This window comes from Ornithodoros turicata, chromosome 4, assembly GCF_037126465.1.
Source record: "Ornithodoros turicata isolate Travis chromosome 4, ASM3712646v1, whole genome shotgun sequence".
NCBI lineage: Eukaryota > Metazoa > Arthropoda > Arachnida > Ixodida > Argasidae > Ornithodoros > Ornithodoros turicata.
In genome coordinates this window covers 23,311,815-23,333,666 of record NC_088204.1, presented here as the reverse complement: position 1 = coordinate 23,333,666, position 21,852 = coordinate 23,311,815, and the positions used below count along the sequence as shown (strand labels likewise).

At 47.5% G+C, this 21,852-nt stretch overlaps 2 protein-coding genes across 3 annotated transcripts in view; both read left to right on the top strand.

Annotated features, from left to right (window-relative positions):
- The window catches only part of LOC135391325 (uncharacterized), a 686,593-nt gene that overhangs the window by 135,083 nt on the left and 529,658 nt on the right, over nt 1-21,852 (top strand). The window lies entirely within an intron of this gene.
- The window catches only part of LOC135391326 (uncharacterized), a 156,660-nt gene continuing 138,180 nt past the window's right edge, over nt 3,373-21,852 (top strand). Inside the window, exon 1 of the mRNA XM_064621565.1 lies at nt 3,373-3,527. Within this exon, the coding sequence (XP_064477635.1) occupies nt 3,429-3,527 (99 nt within the window). The 5' untranslated portion in view covers nt 3,373-3,428. The remainder of the gene's footprint in view (nt 3,528-21,852) is intronic.

Below are 21,852 nucleotides of genomic sequence, written 5' to 3'. Positions count from 1 at the left end.
AAAAAGGAAAAGGGGAAAAGAAAAAGAAAAGGAAGGAGCAAGAACAAAGGGGGAATCAAAACAAAGGAAGGAAAGAAAAAAGAAAAAAGGGGAATCAAAAAAGGAAGGAAGGAAAAACAAAAAGAAAGGAAAAGGAAAGAAAGAAAGAAGACAATAAACACTAGCCCAACGATACATGCTGTTCACGAGTCCTGAGACTCGGAGAAAACCGAGGAGAGCGGCAGTGAGAGCCCACTGGTTGGGGTGCAAGATGGGGTACCAAGAAGAGCGGCCAACGAAAAGTCCTTACAGCCAATCTAGAGCAGACGGCAGCGGAGGGTGTCTCTATATTGAAGGTGCTGCTCGAAGTCGCAATACAGGAGCTGGTGTGGGATGTCAACGGATATCCTAACAAAACCATGTGGAATGCATTGCTTCAATTCAGGTCAGCGAGTACGTAGGCTAAGCCAACTTTAGGAGGCGGTGTCCAGGGATGGGCGTAAATATATCTTTGAGTAGTTAAATATGACTACTAAATATTTTGTTGAAATAAGTATTTACATACTCTGCGTAACATAGTATTTAAATACAAAATATAAATACTAACGAGGGGTGTTCAAGTCAAACCGGGACTTTTCATTTTTCGCAAAAGTAAAATGAACTTACAGGCGAGAAATTAGTTTTATTTTTCAACATAATCTCCAGCTGCACTAATGCACTTGTCCCAGCGTTTCACGAGGGCTTGGATGCCAGCAGCGTAGAAATCCTTACCGGCGCGTAGCAGCCATGATCGAACCGCATTCTTGACCTCGTCATCGCAGGTGAACTGGCGGCCCCCAAGGAACGCCTTTAGTGGCCCGAAGAGATGGAAACCACTGAGGGCGAGGTTTGGACTGTAAGAGGGATATGGCAGCAACTCCCAGCCAAGTTCCTGTAAGGTGCGTGTCGTGAGATGCGCGGTATACGGGCGTGCATTGTCCTATAGGAGGAGGACTCCTTTGGTGATGAGGCCCGGACGCTTTTGCTTCAGCGCCTTATGCACATCCCTGAGAACCTGGCAGTAATATGCACTATTGATGGTGGTACCACTGGGCAGAAAATCAACATGAACAAAGTCAGCCTTGTCCCAGAAAACCGTGGCCATGACCATACCCGCAGACAGGGTGCTGCGGAACTTCTTGGGAGCTGGCAAGCCCGGATGCTTCCACTGTTTTGATGCGCGTTTAGACTCAGGTGTGAAATGGTGCACCCACGTTTCATCGCACGTGATGATCCGATCAAGGAAAGGCTGTTCTTCAGTGTCGAAACGGTACCTTAGCTCTTGGGAGATTTCCAGTCTTCTTTGCCGGTCAAACAGGGAGAGCTGCCTAGGGACCCAACGGGCACTAACTTTCAGAAACTGGAGGTGTTCATGAATGATAGTGTTCAACGCTCCCACAGGAAGGTGCGTCTTTCGAGCCAGTTCGAGACATGTTATCCGTAGGTCCTTGAGGATCAGGCGTTCCACAAGTTGGACGTTCTCAGGAACTCTGACACTGGCTCTGAGCCGCCCCGGCCGGGATCGTCCTGCACCGATGTACGGCCGTCTCGGAACCGTTTGCACCACTCAAACGCTTTGCTACGGCTAAGTGTATCGTGGCCATACTTGAGCCTGAAGTCTTCTGTGAATTTCAGATGACTTTACGCCTTAATTCACGAGAAACCTCATGGCAATTCGCTGTTCGATGTGCGCACTCACCTCGTTGTCGGCCATCTTGTCCAGCACGTGTCTTCTGTTTTGCACAAAACTTCGGACCACCACGTGGTGAACGCGGAGGCCTGTCTCGTGTGAAAATGACGAAAAAGAAGTAGCGCGGGCCATTTGTACACTCAGGAGACAGGAAGTCCCGGTTTGACTTGAACACCCCTCGTATTTCAATATCAATTACTATCATAAATACTGTGAGGAAGATGTCTTCTGCAATAAATAATGAGGATCGTATGTTAAATCTTTGTGATGACGACGAAGCAGCCATCATCTCGTGATACCATTCTTCTGTTACTCAGCCATTAAACATAGTCACTCCTACCCGCTGTCCTGTTTTCCACATGGTAACAACAAATCAGCAAGGAACAATAACATATATTTGTTATTTATCATGGCGAAATCCTTTAGAAGTATCTTGAAAGCAGAATCTCGGTGAAACAGGGGAAGTCAAGTCCGACGTCAAATGTAGTATATCATATGAAATGCGCCTTCTTGATATATATTCTGTTCGGCCCTACAATCAAATTCGCAAAGGAAAACACCTCTCCACAGGTACTGATGAAGAAAAGCTTGTATTCAATTTGTCGAAGATGTTTAGTTCAATAAGGTCGGGTATTCCCGACCGTTGTCCGCAACAACAGTGAAATACTGGCCATTTAAAATGGTTTGTCGTATGTGCAGCTTGCGAAAACAGGGTATAACTGGGCGGCTGGCCTTCTTACCCAAAGCTCAAATGCAGGGTAACTTTAAGATATTATTCAGTATCGTGCATATTTAGCAGCATTTAAGAAGAATTTACAAAAATAAATACCGAAAAATTGGTATTGAAATATAATTATAAGTACATATTTAAGTTTGCGTTTAAATACAAAATATAAATAGATGTATTTATATTTTAAATATTATTTTAATTACAATGTATTTAAATACTGCCCGTATCTGGGGGTGTCATGCAATTCTGAACTGAATTTGATTAGCATACCTAATATTGACACGTCTTTACTCTATTCTTTGCAACGAGAACCTTCGAAGGTACTTACTACATTGGACACGCACAAGCACAATACATTCTCATAATGTGTACTCATAATTTCAAATGACAACGTCCGCAAACGCTTAGATGAATTTTGAGCTAATCTAATTTTACCGGCTTCTGGATATCGCCACCCGGTGGCTTTCAATATCCCCGAAGTAGGTAAAATTTTGCGATTTTGTCCAAAAGCGTTTCATGTTGCGTGTTGTTGTTGTTGTTACAATTCAGGTGCGGTCTGTTTTGTCAGCAATATTTTAAACCTTATTTTCGGAGTCTTTTCAGCACCGATATTTCGGGATAACGATAACTTAACTCTCTATTGTATGGAGGGATATAATTTCGAACGTTCTATTTTATTCGACGGCACGAATTGACTTGATAATGGCAGCCCCACAAATATTTTCAACGTTGAATACGCCTTAGCATGTTTATGATTCCAACCATGCAGAGTTCGAGGAAGCGCGCAGTTTAACCGTCACAGAATGTGAAAAAGGCTGACGTATACCCCCAGACAAAGATCTCATCACTTTCTGCCATTCTTCTCGCAACAGAAAGTTCTGGAATACCAGAGAGCAGTTATATAGCTCACGGCCGGCGTGGTGCATCAGTTTCGATTTGAACTAGTTGAAAGCGTAGTCAGACCGAGAGATATTGTTTCTATAGCGAATCATGTCGTACCCTGTAACCAACACAGAGGAGCTAACCTTCAAACAGATGCAGACGCTGGTCGGGATCCGCTCCGCTCGCGGAATCCATATGTTGTTAACGGTAAGAATTTAATTCTTGGAAGCTTTCTTTGTGCGTTGTGCATTATACGGTAAGCATACGGCTTCTCGTTGTCGTCGTGTTGTCGTTGTGTTTGTAGGTCTGTGCGAATACTTATCTCAAAGCCCCACGTCAGATTTTCTCTTTGGGAGTTAAGGAAGATTTGATTGGCTATGAGATGGGAGAGGATGATCAGTTAAAAAACCAAAATAACAAGAAAAGTGAAGCGCTGTAAGTTACGCTCGCCTTCGGTCGCGCGTCCACGTTTATCCTAGTCTGCTCGTATTCTCCCCATAGGGAAATGTAAAAATGTGCCAACGACGTGCTTGGACGACTGAAAACATTTCAGTGAAAGGGCTCTCGGACAAAAGCTCACTGGACAAAAGCTCCCCGGGGGCGGACAAAAGCTCACCGCTCCGCCCGCCTGTTTTTAATCTGGAACATTTATTTTCATGGTCATAAAAATCCTCAAAATCATGTGTAATAAGTAAAGGCTCTTCTGACCTAACCTTGCTCAGTCTCTACGGGTGCGTATTCAACACATGAACTGACGCACTCTCTAACGTGTGAAATATACGTAAAAGGCTCTCCTGTCTTAACCTTGGTCAGTCTCGAGATGTGCGAGAAAAACAATTTCCTCCTCAGTCAACTTTGATGGCACCTGTCCTAATGATTTTTATTAGCGCCCAATAATGTAATTAATAAAGCGGTTGCAAAAGAAGAGGCAAATAAAGCGGTGAGCCCCTGTCTGGCAAGCATATGTCCGGTAAGCGTTTGTCCGCGCCCCTAGAGTCCTTTTCCAGTATGTGTCCGCCGCTAGGTTCCTCCGATAATATGCGAGTGTAGACCGCTGATAAGGTCGCCGTTAACTTAAAGTAGCACAGAAGTCATTTTTAACACCCAGTTTTCTTCCTATAAAACTGTTAAGTAGGCCAGTAAGATGCACCGTGCGAAGTAATTTACACCACAGAGTCATAATTATCGCAGGAACTGAATTTAAAATACGCCGCAAAAAGCGACCGTGCGCAACGGTGGTGAAGAGCAGTACCAGCCTGTGATCTGCCTGGAACCTATAGCGCTGACGCTATAAGGAGAACGCTCGCTGATTGGCCTAGAGAAATGTTGTCTGCTACTCGGCTGTTCGGGGTTCTAATAAAGCCTTTCTCCTTGCTCGGTAATGCTTCCACCGCTCCTTCTGTCCCCAATTCTCCGGAAGAACTGGCAAAACAGGTTTACGGCGGCAAAGGGACAAGGCGCTGACCCCCACTGACTGGCGAACCAGAACGAGTCCCTTATACCGTCATCGGTGACGTGGCATCATACCTCCTCATCCTCGTTATAGCTGGAGTGGCGAGTTAAGGGTGAACGCGCGGAGCTACGTTTATGTGAGTTTTTTTCTGGGAAACAGATTGCACACATCGAAACCTTTCGCGCTATTCGGTATAATGACACACGTACTTTCATCAGATGTCTTAATCTGAATTTTTTTGGATGGCCCTCTGTACTCCTTTAACTCCCAAACTTAACTTAATCTTATCGGCTGATAAGGTGCGGTAGACGCGGTAGCCTACCGTGCATCCGGTAGCGGTCCACGAACAGTCGCTCTTATTTTGGTGATAATTCGGGACTTTACGTCGCGAGACAACAGTGATCAGCTATTATTTTAGATGGGGCTTGTTCACTCTAAAACCAGATCTTCACTTCATAGCACTCTGCGCGCCAACCATTGCCCCGAATGATAGTGTTATCGCTGGTGATTGGAAGACAGAGTGGGGCGTACGCCTTTTTGTGGCAATTTTCATACATCAAAATCGCCACAAAACGGCGTACGCCCCCCTCTGTTTTCGATTCAGGAGCGATAACCATACACTGTTAAAACAGAACTTCACCACATAGCACGCTCCTAGCCAACCATCATACCGAATGATATCATTCCGTGTCATGATTTGTTCAAAGCAGGGGGGAGGCGCCTATCTGGGACAAGATAATCTGTCCCAGATAGGCGCCTCCTCCCATTTTCAACAAATCCATACACAGAATGATATCATTCGGAACGATGGTTTGTTATGAGCGTGCTATGTGGTGAAGTTCTGTTTTAACAGCGTATCATTCGTGGCAATGGTTGGCGCACAGCGTGCTATGCGGTGAAGTTCTGTTTTTAGAGTGTTATATTGGTCGTAGTGGCACCTGCAGAAGGTTTGAAACATGCTCGAAAAATAAAATGAATGAGAAAGAGGGACCCAGGATGAGACACTTGAGCAAGAAAATAAGTGCTTCTGTAAGGTGACCTCTGGGTTCATTCACACTGTGTCCTCCACCATTCCCTATGAAGGCTATAATGAGGCTCGTGCTAACGCTAATACGAACACGTAGGCTGTTCCCATAAATTTGTGTTACCTCAGAATGATGATGATGGTGATGGATGAAGTTTTACTGGCGCGCGAGCAACTTAGCCAGAATGACTGTTTTGTCCATAGAGTACGAGAAGTCGAGGGCCGGTAATTTATCCAGACCATCTTCCCCCCCCCCCCCATAACCTCGAAAATGTGTGGCGACAGCCCCTAACTTTTTACCTGTGCTCTCCCTCTAGAAAGTGGAGACCTTGCTATCCCCCAATTTTGCTAACCCCAATGCTATCCCCCACGTGCTCGGAATTCTGGAGAAACCACTGTCGGGGACAGTAAGCACGTGGCACAAGAAGCAAGAGTAAAATATGTGCTACGCAGGGATTAAGGCTTCGGAGGGGACGCATCCCTGTGTCTTGTCCCCGCCAATTCCCTTCCTGAATTCATCATCAACTTCCTTGTCGCCATATACAGTTGGTGTCCTGTGTTGGAAAATAGGCACATTCACTTATCTCTACACTCAGCTCTACACTACAGCTCAGCTTCAGCGTTCATCAGGAACAACAAAACCGTATTCATTTCAGGCGTGCTTGCTTCGAATCATAACAGGCACTGAGACCGCACACGTGTGCTTTAGGTATCAAATCAGGTTCCGACACAGGTTGTACATATGGGTCGTACGACCCACATGTAGAAAAACAATATACGTCACACTAGAGTGGCTGTGGTCTGCAGTTGGAGCGCTCCGACCCGTCGCCGCAGCAGCGATTTTGCAAATTAATTGCGCCGGGGTGAAACAACTTTGGACAGAAATATTTTGTGAGAATGCTTTTCACATACTGCTTTACAAGATGACAGCAGTTTTTGGCCATGTTGGATACCACTTTAATGCTCTTTTAAGACCGATTCGAATACGCAACAAATAGTTTTGCAAGACGATCGAATACGCATGCAGCACATGTACGTATAAAACGGAGTGTACCTCATGTATACACGATATATTCATACAGATCCGAATATGCCGTGGTGCCCGCTTCTTTCTTTTTTTTTTTTATATACTCACTCCTGGGCCGTTTTCGGCTTTACGTGCGCAGCTGACTTTGACGCAACTATTAGTCACTCTTCAAATATATTCCGTCTGGAAGAAGCATGGATTCGATTCGATATTCAAACACACAATTCCATATTCGATTCGGAAATCGAATCGATTGCTTCGGTAGTCGAAAAATTCGAATGCTCGCACATGCCTAATATGTTCTGACATGTGACGAGGTACAGCCAAGTTAGGTAACAAAAAGAAATTATCCTGCTATATCTACAAGCCAATTTAAAGTTGTATCGCTGCAATTTGTTTTGTTATTTGCACTTTTTTCCGCATCCCGCGAAGTCCGAACAATTATAATAGCCGATAACGAGAAACCCTAATTATAACTCATAATTCGTCCTGTGTGGACAGAATGCTTTGACATATTTTGTGCCCCAAAACGAGGAGTAGGTTCGGGAGGCACTGAGGCAGCACCCTGTTCTCACATACAGGGTGTTTCACAAAACGTGTCATTCGGACTTTATAAAAAAAACGGGGCGACAGAAAAATACCGGGTAAACGGCATTTGTGTGGCAACTAAATTTGCGCACCTTGCAAAAATATTTTCATTTGATTTTAATTAAAAGAAATTGAATTTCTTTAATTGAACTCCAAAATTTCTAAAGTCAATTAACGTTTTTTTTTTATACAGAATTTTACAGAATGGGGGCAGGAGCGTGTCCTCCTCTCCGCGCATATTTGCGACTGATTTGGTGCGCCGTTGAATACCCAAAACTTTGAACCCTCAATTTCGGGACTTTTTTGGGCAGTTCCATTTGCAATATCGAGCGGATTTCTTGGTGGCTCTGACTAAGTTAAAGTCCGAATGACACGTTTTGTGAAACACCCTGTATAGCGCTTTACTCCATAGCGCCATAAAAGAGCGCTTAAAGGGACAGTAGCATCGACCACAGATCGATTCCGAAACCACAGTGAAATGAGATTTCCCGTCCTTCACTGACCATGACTCCGAAAGTCCCGTTCCGATCGACGAAATACTTTTTGCATAATTCGTGTGTAAGCGGCGCTACAGCAGACGACGGAAGCGGGCGTCAAGCGGAACTCCCTGCTAAGAATCTTTAGCAACGTCACATGGAATCTGACCAATAAGAACGCGGCGAGCCAGAGGAGTCCCCGCGGCTTGCAGCTTGCATGAGCAAGGTCAGGGAGACGAAGGCGAAGGCACATACGGAGATGGCGGACTCGAAACGCGGAAGTGGCGAATCGTGCTGTTCGAATGCCTTTAGTAATAGCTCCCGTGACGAATATACATGTTTGATGACGGCCCATATTCGACGGATCCGCTTATTCTGCAAGTCGCTGGTGATGTACGTGCCGCAGCTGCGTTAGCGTAACGGAACGAGCCTCAGGACCACTGCTTTAGGTACGTTCATGATCGGAGTGCTCAATACTTAATCCCGTGACATTCACACTACGACGCAGGAAACAATCCAAGTGTTTGTGCAGCGTCTGTGTTCCTCAGGAACTGGATGAGTACCTATATGCTGCAGTGCTGGTGAAGTGGTAGAGTTGTGCAATGACGGCACGCACCACACGCACGCATCACACTTTGTTCCCAGCTCCCTGTCATCGGCCAGAACTTCTAGTGGTGTATCTACCGCAGTATTGCAGCGACGATCACAGTCTTCGCCTACTGTGCCCACGATAGATAGGCACGTCGAGCAATCCTTATTTTCGTAGTTGTCGTCGTTGTTTGCACACACGACGAATGCCCCATGAAAGTTACGAAGGCTCTAACCAACTGTGCAACTCAAGGGCCGGGTTAGAATTAGAATGATTGTCAGGAAATTACTATGCTACGTGTTTAGGAAAGTGTCCTTTCTTTTTACAGCTACGTCAGGTTCACTGCTTATTGTGTGTTTACAAGCTGAGTTTGGAGATTCCTTGGACCGAAAAACAGACGACAGATACCTGGGTGTGTCGTCCGCATGATTCGCCAACGTTTTTCCATCCTGGTCCTATCAGGACTATCATCTTTAGTGTGCCTCATTTCCTGTTCACACCTACACCATAATAGACTTGCATAGTTTCCAATTGAGAAGTGTGAAACAGAATCTGTGTTACCACAGTAATCCCGAGAAGTGGAAAGGAATAGGCAGGAGCAATAAACTGCCTGGCCATAAGTGACAGTTATACTTTTAATGATAGTGTAATGCTTCTTATCGTTGGCAGTAATATAGCATGTGAGGGATATAACACGTCAAATAATTTCAGGTAACGTTTCATAACTCACTAATGGTACAGTTACACCTCATTATCATAGTAAGTGATACATCTGTCTGGGAATGTCCAAAATTTGTCATTCCCACGGAAGATTGTTCTGCCTTGATACAGCAAAACAAATTTTGATACCTGCCATTGATCCAATTTTTTAGCACCACTGTCTTGAAAACAGCTTTCAAGACTGTAACTTCAGAGATCCTTGGCAGAGCATTACCTCTTGTCTATGTGTTATAATAATTATTATAATGACAGGCAATAAGTTACGCAAATGTGAATAAATCTTTGTGTTGACTGAGTGTTGTCCATTCAAGAGCCATTGCACAAGTCCACATCCAACTCTTCACGCACAGATATTTATTATTTGCTATGCACAGACAGTTATCAGCGTGCACCACACTGGCAATGTCCCTTGGGATCTGAAGCGGGGACTCACAAAAATAAAAAATAAAATAAACAGTTTTGTAAGTACTTCAATTGCAATGAAAACGGGGCGATTGGACAGTAAATTGGACGGTTTCATTATAACAGTGGTACACAGGAAAAAAACTCGGGGTGTTGGGGGGGGGGGGGGATCTGGATCGATCTCTGGGCATAACCAAGTGTAAAATTTTAGAAGGGTTAGTACATCCTGAAATGGCCCTCATGCCTCAGACCCCACTACTCGATTAATGCACCTCCCTTTTACAGTAAGAGGCCTCTTACTATCTACGGCATATCCTATCAAAGCTCACAGGACAGCAAATTTGGCCAATGCTTATGTGACAGTGCCTCGTAGAACATGCAGGTTTTCTGTTGAATTGACACTACATCTCTGGTAGCCCCTTTAATGTCTGGAGGTAGGTGCATCATTTTACATTTAACCAGCAGTAATGTATAGCATTGCAAAAAAGGAAACAAGGGCTTAATCTCAACGCTGCATCAGCATCATTCATCATCTCACAATAGCGTTGTTGTTGTCAGCCTCTGCACAAAGATTTGGGTGGACCTGAAACGGACCTTTTTTTTTTCTTTTCATTTCCTGCTGTCAAATTATTTTGTCTTGGCATGTAGCTGTGAGATGTCAGTAGAAGCCATGAAGTCATTCTCTTTACTTCTTGAACTTGGATGAAGAAAGCACTGTTCTGGAAGATCCTAATTTGTCAGAGGCGTCGTAAAGGCATTAGTGTAAAAACCAGGTCTCTCAGCAAAATTGCCGTGCACACACGTACATTGTTTGATGCCGTTTCATGGATGGATGGGACTTGATCAGCAGCACCTGGTCCATCTATAACAAAGAACGTCAAAAGTGCACCTCAAGTTGGCTACGACAACCACAAAAACCGCCGCCCTACAGCACACAAACAGTTCACAAACAGAGAGATAAAAGGTAACTGGGAAGTGGGTTATGGCGCTTATGTTACGGACAGAGGTACTGTTTGTATAGTGCCTGTTTCTAACACCAGCACACAAACAGCGTCAGTTCTTCCTTTTAGTGAGCGGGGTTCATAGTTTGCGAATTGTTCTGTGTCCAAAAATTGTAAACACATTATATGTATTTAAGTAATATACGTACCACTTGCGCTTGACCCTGTCGAACTGCCTGCAGCTGTAATACACATGAAAACCAATCATGTCTACCACATTCCACAAAAGTCACAGGTTCAGTAACAGTGAAAGTTTCATGATAACGCGTCCGACAACGAGAAAAGTCAATCAAGTTTCATATGAATGACATCACTTTAACTTGTTTATTGTATTTTATTTATCTAGTAATTAATCATAGGTTAGGGGATGCCTTACGTTGTACCGATTTCGTCTTTTGCTGCTAAGTTACTCACGCGCAAGAGTGACAGACCCGATTGGGAAACTACATAGACATTGTGACTTACTCTCGAAGTTGCTGGCTCGCTTTGTTCGTGGAACACTGTCGGAACGGCGTCAAGTTTCAATTCGTTCCTTTTTTGTGTCAATCCAAGTTGCACTTCCATGATGTTCTCATCCAGGTACACATTATCGGTGAAACGCGAGGAGCATACACGGACAGCATGAACACTCCTTGCTTCATCTGGATACCCGCTAGTGATGTAGCTGCTTCCAACTTTCGCTTCGTCTGTGGTCTGGCTGTAGCTGTATCCTTGGCGTGCGAAATCAAACATCGAGGTTTTCGAAGGAAGTTTTCCTGCAGTCGGGAACGCTGCGTCGGTTTCCAAACGACATCCCACTCGAAGGATGCAAGCGTAGCGATAGTATCCGAGTCACTAGAAAGTGTCACATGTGAATACGGGCGACGTGCCGGAAAAAAACAAAGCAGCCCCAGACTTGGCGGCAGACGACAGCGTCCTTCACAGCGGATTAGCCAGATTCCACCTTGCGTCACGCGATGTTGTTGGCGCTGGCGCTTTCGAGGATCAAAACGAAACCGGATCTTTTAAATTCGATTCCTCATCACCCGGTCCGTTTTGGAAGGAGAAAATTTGGCAAATAGCTCGTGGTAGTGTACCGAAGACATTGGTATTGGATTCGTAACCACGGTTCCGGATGCGACAGTCCCTTTAACACCCACCGCTTTTTTTGCCTTCGCGTTCTCACTTGCACAGTGGAGAGTGGACCGAACAGCGCTCTCCCTGCCTCCCACTCAAGTCACGCGACATCTCGTGGCAACGTCATGCACCGGTATTTCGGTGCAGGCAATTTCTACGTCGCCACCAGGGTACGGGGGGATCCGGAAGAAAGCAATCACAAGCCAGGAAGGCTTGTCCTGACGAAAGCAATCTCCCGCAACGTCACAGCAAACGGACCCTCTTGATTAGCCAAAAAATTTGCGCTAGAAAAAGCTGGCAGGAGCTCAACATCTTCAAGTGCTGTCTTCTACGGTTTCTTAGCAGTGCGAAGAAGAATGAACGGCGCTGTTTTCCATCGTTACAGAGCAAAGCGCTGTACGTAGGAACTAGCCCCGCAAACGTTACATATTTGAATCGCATCGTAAAAATAGAAGACTGGCTTTAGGACACCCCAAACTTCGCAGACCGATAGAACCATTTGCTTCATTTTCATATCACCACAACAGGTGGCAGAACAAGGCGAATTCGGGTGGTCATTTCGTGGCAACATTTTTGTCAGATGCCGAGCAGTCATGTTCGCTTGGTCAAAGCGAAGCAATCTCGCATGTGCGCGTAGCGCTTTCCGGGCGCCGGAAACTTGCCAGCTACCACTTTTCCGCCCGTTCTCGAAACGATCGAGCAGCGGGTTGCCCAACTATATCCAGTGCCGTCACATCTGTACTGCAACGGCGGCGAGTGCTCTGATTGGCCCGTACGTCGAAGTTCACGTGGTTTAGAAGACGAGGGAACCCGAAGACGGGCGACCGCGATGCCCTGGCGTGATCCCAAGTGACTAATGCCGCTAGATTCCTGGCACTCATGTTCGTGTGGCAACTGTCATGTGATCCAGCTCGGCCGCCTACCTAGCAATTTCCGAGCGCTAGACCGTGTTGCCAAGAAATGATCACCCGAATTCGCCATTAGTGCGCGTCAGCGTGTCGCATTGTTGTAGGCAACGCCACTTGTCTGCGGGAATGTGCACGTGAAGCATACAAAAGAAAATATGCCGGTGTTTTCGTAGTATTCGATATAGGCCATTGAAAATGCATGGGGTGAGGTGTTGCAAGATTTTTTTTCTTTATGTGACCTTAACGCCGGCAAAATAAAAAATAATAAAAAACACCAGACAAATGGCTACCAGTGTGCGAAGTTGGGGGTGGGATAAGCGCAGTATTCAATTATTACGATCTGAGCGAAAGGTGTAACAACTACTATAGTCTATAAACTTGCAGAATCCATTCTGAGTGTCGGACAATAAAAGCAACACCATTAAAGCAGCAGACCTGGTAAGAAAAATGACTCAGGGGGAGTATAGAAGCTAATATTACAAGGCCTGAGATTCATATTCCACAAAAAGTATAAGTGCTCCTTTTCTCGGTTGCCAGTCGCTGACGTCATCTCATTCGCCCAATAACGAGGCGCGTGCCTTCTTTCTTTTTCCCGTCGTACTTGTATTAGGCGCCGCCATGTCCACCGTCTGACACGGAGCAGTCCACAGGTGGCCTTGCTTCCGTGCGTAGCAGACGCTTCTCGACAGCCAGTAAAAGTCATCGGATGACTTGATATCACAACACGCCGGGACGAACTGGGACGGTTCGCAGCCGCTGCGCACACTCTTGACAACCATTTTCCTCTTGGTTGTCTCCATTCACCCTGTTTATTATGCAATACTAAATTGTGTAAGGCCCGCTGTAAGGCATCCTCGCTTCTTTCGGGCTCGCGATGCTTCTATTTCGAAGTCTCGAGGAAAAAGTGAAAGCTGCGGTCCTCATTGACACCGTGTATTCCTCCCGGACATTCCGTCCAGAGAACAACTAAGCACTCTTGTACGCTTCGCACAATAGCTGACATAGACGGGGACCACACGTCACTGGTATGCTCTCAAGTCCTTTTGACCCCATAGTTTCGCTGCTGGTCTGCTTTTGTTAACCTCCGGGTGACTGCGTCCATAAATAGAGTTCAGGAACACTTGGTCCATCCCCGGAAAACCCGTTTGACGTTCCGATTTTCCAGGGGTAAAAAACCCAGGGTGCAATATCCGGAAAAAGCTAAAAAGTTTCAGTTTCGTTTCAGCGTCATTCATAAGACCACGGAATCATACCTCTGAAGATTTATGTTGACCTCGGAACGATCCCTTCATAAATTGAGGGCAAAAACGCTGGGCAACTTCAAGTTGGTTCCCAGAAATTCCATTCATTATTCGGATATCGAGGTTCATAAAACGCATGTGCTCCTGTTCGTAAAACGAGGGGATTCATAAATCCAAGGTTCATAAATCGAGGGTTGACTGTATAGAGCGGCGAGAAAGCAGGCGAGCTGGTGATAATTGATCTTCATAACGAACCCTGAGACTGGAGAAAACAGGAGTCTCAATACCCCTGGAAACTCTACACTGTTAAAACAGAACTTCACCGCATAGCACGCTCCTAGCCAACCGTCATTCCGAATGATATCATTCTGTCCATTGATTTGTTGAAAATGAGAGGAGGCGCCTATCTGGGACAGATTATCTTGTCCCAGATAGGCGCCTCCCCCCTGTTTTGAACAAATCATGACGCAGAATGATATCATTCGGTATGATGGTTGGTCAGGAGCGTGCTATGTGGCGAAGCTCTGTTTTAACAGTGTAGGAGCGAGACTTCTGTTAGTGTGTCTTTCCCAGTCTCAGGGTTCGTTATGAAGATCAGTTGACTGTATACCCTCACTGATCCAAGATCACCCCCTAGTGTGGTGTTCCGGTACTAATCTTCTGCTATAACAGGCTAGGAAATTTCAAGGGGAAAAAAAGTACAAACCAACAGAGATTATATATTTGGGCATTCCTAGCAGCTTTTTGAAATACAACATGTTTAAAAAAAGAATATGAAGACAGTAAAAAAGGATGATGCGCAATCTAAGCCCCCATTTTTATACGACTGTCGAATATTCATCATGTAATGCAATCACACATTGTGATTTGTGATAAAATGATTATTAATTTAGAATGAAGGAAACAATATTTAAAAAAAGCATAGAACATTGCATTGGGAGAACTGAAATGACAACTGACCGTTTGACAACTGACATTGTGCTGCCGGTTGCAGTGTCATAATATGTGCGTGTCTTTGCATTCCATTCGTTTTACATAATCATAGAAGCGATGATACTTTTTCAACATTTCAAGCCTCTCAACAACAGATTTGCTTCAACAAATATGCTCATTAAAAGCAAAGAAATCCTTTTTGGTAAAATGTCAGACTGGGACTGTTGGTACTGCATCCCACTAAAAGCGCTAAAGTGATGGCAAGAAGACGAAAGCCCTAGCCCTATGCAACAGTCCTAGTAACTTTGAAGCAGAGGAGAAGGTTGAGGATCCGGTACAGGTCGGCGGAAACGACATAGGACATCCCTTGGAGTTGCCGCACCCTCAATTTTCAACCACCAGTGGTCATCCAGTAGCCCAACGACTAGAGCGGCCTGCGTCATTAGCTGTCAAAAGGTTAAGCGTAGCACGAGGTGTTGCTAACAACCGGAAAAGTGGTACTCTAAAGAACACAAATCCTGATCATAATGGCGTAACTAAACTTACACTGCAACTGCAAAGTGATCGCGATTCATCGTCGTCAGCCTCAGGTCCAGTAAGCAGCAAGAGAATGAAAGTAGGCAGCTCTTCAGAAACTAGTGATGGTTCTACAGACTAAAAGCGTCATGTTTCTTTTCCTTTTTATGTAAGTAAGAATACTAACGTTAAATGCACAAGGGTTCCAAAGCGACACCAAACAGCACACCGTCCTACAACTAGCCCGTGCTCAAGGATGTGACATTGTGCTTGTTCAAGAAACGAACTTTGCGAAGTGGAGTGACGTTGTGGAATTCGAGAATCAGCATAAGGTGAAAGTTTTATTCTCTCTTGCGGCTCGAAGATCACAAGGGGTTGCACTCGTTGTTCTTCGGCATCAATTGGTGTCGAGATGCACTTTTACAAGTGACACGAAAGGTCGCGTTATTTCCGTTGAGTTTGTCATTGGTTCGGATAAAGTGCGCTTAATCAATGTGTATGCTCCAGCTCGTCAAGGACATGGCAACAGTTTCTTCAAAGAACGGGATGTATTTCTGCTCTACCCCCACCCCGTGATTTTGGGCGGCGACTTCAACTGTGTCCTAGACGCAAACAAAGACACACGAGGCGAAGGGGTATTACGGCCAGCTTGGCACGCGCGTCAACTCCGCCAGCTCGTTGCACAATTCAAATTGAAAGACTGCTGGGATTTGGTGCACCCGAATACGTTCTGTCACACATGGCCCCGCGGGACATCACTCTAACGACTGGATCGCTTTTACGTCTCCGACTGCTTATCACAAAATGTTTCAGACTGTGAAGTCTTGAAGTTTACAGCTGCCGCAGGTCACGTCTCAGATCATTTCCCTGTGCTAGTTGAACTTACAGGATTTCAAATTCAACATTTTCAAGAACACTTCTGGCGTTTTGATACTTCGCTATTACGGGAGCCGGATGCCGTGCAATCCCTAACAGGTGTTATAACCACCACGCTAACGGCAAGTGAGAACTTATCCAGACGTTGGGATGACTGTAAGGACCAATGGCGACAAGCGTGTGTACACGCCGGCAAAGAAAAGAAAGCAAAGTACATCGCCAAACTATAAGAACATATATTAAGATAATAAAAAGAGGTGGCGCAGCTACTCTACTGGCACAAGACAATCTGCACCAACTGCTAATGGAGCAGAGACGCACCTTGCAATGGCTTACCAAGGCATCTTGTATCCTGCGAAGTCGTAATTGCCCGATCCAAAACAAAGACATGCTGCGCTATGTTCACAATGCTGAAATTGGTCACAATGTACGGCGCCGAATTGAGAGCGTTCGCCGTGATGATGACTCCCTTACATATGACCAGGAAGAGATCCTAGCTCGGTTCACTGGATTTTTTGAAGTTCTGTTCAAGACTGAACGGCAAGGAGAATGGCCCCCGCCTAGTGCAGAGGGTTTTTGTTCAAATCTTCCTCAAGTGCCGGCAGAGTACCAAACCCCATTTACAGTACCAGTCACCGCCTATGAAGTATACGGAACCATCCCAGCCATGAAGACAGGATCGGCTCCAGGGCCATATGGGTTTCCCATAGAGTTCTACATGTCTTTCTGGCCGGTTATAGGAAAGGGTCTGATAGCCCTGTTGAATAGAATTCTAACATCTGGTGTCGTGCCAGCTTCCTTCAAACGTGGTCGGGTGATTTTGTTACCAAAAGAAGGAAACAGTGATCCCTCAGACCCTGGCGCGTGGAGGCCAATAACGCTCCTGAACGTGGACAGCAAAATTCTGAGCACAGTGCTTGCCAGAAGGTTGGCGTCAGTTCTTCCGTTTATCATAAGCCCTTACCAGACATGTGGAGTGCAAGGTAGAAACATCTTCGAGAGCCTTACACTTATGAGAGACATGTTAGCCTATATGAACTCGAGGGGTCAAGCAGGTGTTTTGCTGTTCCTGGACCAAAAGAAGGCTTTCGACAGAGTGGAGCATGACTACCTTCTGTGGGTGCTGCAGTGTTTTGGTTTTCCTCCCAAGTTCACTGAGTGGGTGAAAAACCTATACAGCGATATATCTTCAGAAATCGTCGTCAATGCAGAAGTATCAGCCCCTTTTAGAGTCACAAGAGGGGTCAGGCAGGGATGCCCGCTGTCCCCCATGCTTGTTATAATCAATCTCGAGCCATTTGTTCGTAATGTTGCGCTATCTGCACGCATCAATGGGTTTCCTCTCCCTGGGACTGGAGAAGTCAAAATATCAGCCTATGCGGATGACATCGTTTTATTTCTAAGGGACAGCGACAGTGTAACACACACGTTCGAGATTTTTCGGCAGTATGGGAAACTCTCAGGAGCCCAGCTGAATTTATGAAAGTCAAAGGCGCTTACGGTGGCGGGTTTCAGAGAGCCACTTCGTCCAGACATATCATACACCCCATAAATAAACATCCTCGGCGTGCTTTTCGCATAAGCCGGAGCCAGCAAGCGAAACTGGATCGTGATCTTGGAGAAACTTGCTGGACAAATTGTGGTGGCCCAGCAGTTCAACTTCTCTTTCCAAGAACGGGTGTTCTTCATCAAGTCGGTGTTCTGTAACAATTTGTGGTATGCTGCCCGTATCATGTATCCCCCAGCCAGAATCACAGCTAAAATCAACTCTCTTGTATTTCGTTTTTTCTGGAACGGAACAAAATACTGGTTACCACGGGTGGCTGGAGCTTTCGGTGTATCGAGATGTATTCCTCTATCTTTGCCATGAAAGGAGTACTGCACATTCTGGAACGAGTTGACTCCCCTGCACGGCCGCTGGTACTGTTCTGGCTAGAACCATCAAGGAGAGCACTAGTGCCGCGTGGACTCAGCAACAGATGTCTGGCGGCTGAAGAACCACGTGTAGGTAGCGTGTTCCACGAAAGAGACAACGTTCTGGCTAATCCACGGGAACAACTGGCCGAGCGGCCCGTGCGCCGTGCATTTATTAGCGCGACCAATTTGAACGAGCGCTGATGGCGTTGCAGATTGGGCGGCTCGCTACAGGGCTCCCCCTCCCCTTCGACTGGCTGAGGGGGGAGTTGGAGACTGGCTGAGGGTGCTGGGTGAGGGTCTGGGGTTTTTCCTGGGTTTTCCTCAGACGCTCTCAGACATATGTCGGCACAGTTCCCTTAGAAGTCGGCCCAGGACGCACATTCCCCCAGGGCGTCAGTCGTGACGTTGCCCACATACGTGAGGCCGACTACGGCAAACCCTTTCACCACTACCACCACCCACCGAGGGTGCTGGCCCCAGAGACTGTACGACGGAGCCTGGGGTCCGGGTGCGGAGGTCGTACAGTGGAGCAAGGAAGTGGTGCAGGAGAGTCGGAATCCATGTAAGCAGGCTTCACACGGTCTAACGACACCACCTGTTTGTGTCTGGCCATGTCGAGGGTAAACGTCTTGTAAGACCGGCACAGCACACGGAAGGGGCCATCGTAGTGAGGGGCCAGGGGACGGCGAACGGCGTCACGACGCAGGAATGCATGTGTGCAGGACTTGAGGTCTTGGGGAACAAAAACCGGGACAGTGGTGGGCTGGCGCGGAGGGGTCGGAGCAAGCTGACGGAAGAAGCGTCGGAGGCCGTGGACATAGTCGGCCGGGGGAACAGGCTGCTCAGTTTGACCGGGGCACCAGAAGTCAGCGGGCAAACGCAGGGTCGTGCCAAAAACCAACTCTGCGGCAGAGCAAGCAAGGTCGTGCTTCAGGACGGAGCGAATGCCCAGCAAGACTAGGGGCAGATGGTCGACCCAATGAGTCCCGGCCTAACGAGCGATGAGAGCGGTCTTCAGCTGGCGGTGAAAACGCTCCACCAGACCGTTTGCAGCGGGGTGGTAGGCTGGGGTCCGCAGATGGTGAATGCCGAGGAGCGCCATGAGTCGCCTGAAGAAGGCACTCTGGAACTGCCGTCCCTGGTCGGTGGTAATGCGGGCGGGGCAGCCGTACCGTGCGATCCAGGCGGAGAGGAGGGCGTGCGCCACGGTATCTGCAGTCGCATCGGGAAGGGGAACCGCTTCCGGCCATCGTGTATAGCGGTCTACAATAGCAAGAAGGTAGCGATGGCCGTGGCACGGGGGTAATGGACCAACGAGGTCGACATGAAGGTGCTGAAACCGTGCGTCAGGCAAGGTGAAGGGATGAACGGGTGTCTTGGTGTGACGTGTGATCTTGGCCTTTTGGCAAGCGATGCAAGCCCTCGTCCAACGTCGAACGTCCGTGTTCATTCCCGGCCACACAAAGCGAGATGACAATAGTCGCTGCGTGGCACGGATCCCAGGATGGCTGGTGTTATGAAGATCTTGAAAGGTAGGGAAGCGCAGGGAGGGCGCCAAGTAGGGACGGAGGACGGGACCAGAGAGGTCGCACGATATGTCAGACGACGAAAAGGGTAGACGCGCCTTCTGAAGCTGTAGGGAGTGCTTGGTCGTGTCTGAGAGAAGGTGACTAAGCGTAGGATCTCCCGCTTGCGCGGCGGCCAGAGTGTCGAAGGTCATGGCAGCCGAACACGTGGCACCCTCGAGGCGTGACAGTGCGTCGGCCGGAGCGTTCTGATCACCACGAACAAAGCGGATGTCGGTGGTGTACTCTGAGATGAAAGAGAGACGACGGAGGTCGGTCGGGGAGTATGTGTCACGGATGGACTTGAAGACAAACGTAAGAGGTTTATGGTCCGTGAGAACGTAGAACCGCCGGCCTTCGAGGTAATGCTGGAAGTGCCTCACAGCGTAGTTGATGGCGAGGAGTTCTCGGCTGAAGGTGCTTACCTCTCTTCGGATGGCTTGAGCCGCTGAGAGAAGAAAGCCAAGGGGGCCCAATCATCGCCGGACTGCTGCTGCTGGAGAACGGCGCCAACGGCATGAGATGAGGCGTCCACCATTAGGCGTGTAGGGGCCGAAGACACCGGGTGTGTACTAGCATGGCGACTGCTGCAAGGGCCGCCTTGATGGCTTGGAAGGCAGTGAGAGCTTCTGAGGAGAGAGTCAGAGGGGAGTTCGCCTTGGTGTGCGTACGAAACAGGTCTGTCAAGGGTCGCAAGAGGTCGGCATAGTGTGGAATAAAACGGCGATGGAAGTTTACGAGGCCGAGAAACTCGCGGTGCTTCCGCAGTGAAGAAGGCACGGGGAAGTCTTGAACGGCTTGTACCTTGGACGGGAGCGGTGAAATGCCGTCCGCCGACACGCTGTGGCCGAGGAATTCCAACGACGGAACGCCGAAAAGGCATTTGCCGGGATTGATGACAAGGCCGTTGTCGTCCAGGCGCTGGAACACCTGACGCAGGTGTGCTTCGTGTTCCTCAGGAGACTTGCTGGCAATGAGTAGGTCGTCCAGATACGCAAACACGAATGGAAGACCTCGTCTGACCTCGTTGATAAAGCGCTTGAAAGTCTGTGCAGCATTCCGAAGACCGAACGGCATTCGGACGAATTCGAAGAGGACAAACGTAGTGATAATGGCGGTCTTCGGAATGTCCTCGGGCGCTACCGGGATCTGGTGGTAGGCCTTGACCAGATCGCGGTTGTAGGCGGTTGATTACCTCTTGGCTTCACCACCGCCTGACAACCCCTACGATCGGCTGAAGGAGGCTATTCTTTCACACACTGAATGCAACGAGCAATCCCGGCTCCGCCAACTTCTATCCGAGGAAGAACTGGGCGATCGGCGGCCAACCCAATTACTGCACCGCATGAAGCGGCTCCTCGGAGACTCGGCTGATACTCAGCCCTCGATCCTGCGGGAGCTCTTCCTCCAGCGGCTCCCACAGCAAGTCCGTTTGGTACTGGCCGGATCTGACGAGGTCTCCCTCGATAACCTTGCCCAGTTGGCGGACCGCATCATCGACTACTCCGCCCCATCTGCGCCACCTTTCACGCGGACTGAGAACATCGCGGCTGTTTCCCCGTCTGATCCTACGTTCCTTGCCCTACAAGCGCAAGTCAAAGAGCTTACGGACGCTGTTGCCGCTATGCGCGCTGACCTTTCTGGTCGCCCACGGTACCGACGCTCTCATCATCCCCAGCTTTCGTGGACAGCGACGCCTTGCGCCCTCTCGCGACCATTGAGTGAAACTTGCCGCCAAGACAATAGAAAAGTGCTGTAGCAGCTGTTCTATCCAAGGTATCGTAATATTCCCGAGGATACACGTTCAGACATCTATTCTAAGCTTATACAAACGAAAAATATCGCTATACATGAAGTACATTTGGTTCCCCAGACATCCCGCTTTTCGGACCATGAATACACGGGAGGTATGGGGATTTTCACGCAGGAAACGATTTCATCGCTTAATATCTCTGGTAATGTATGATGCACTGTAATATTCCCGTGGATATGCGTTGTAGGGTACCTCTAGATTCAACATTTAGAAGAAGTTTCAGAGTCACTCAATCGTCTGCGGTTCCCCTGCATGGCAAACTTAACCAAAATGCCAAAATTCAGAAACAGTCAAAGTGGCTTCTCCGCGTTGCAGCGGTGTGTAGCAGGGAAGTCACCTTTACGCATCAGTTGAACTTTTCTCTGCT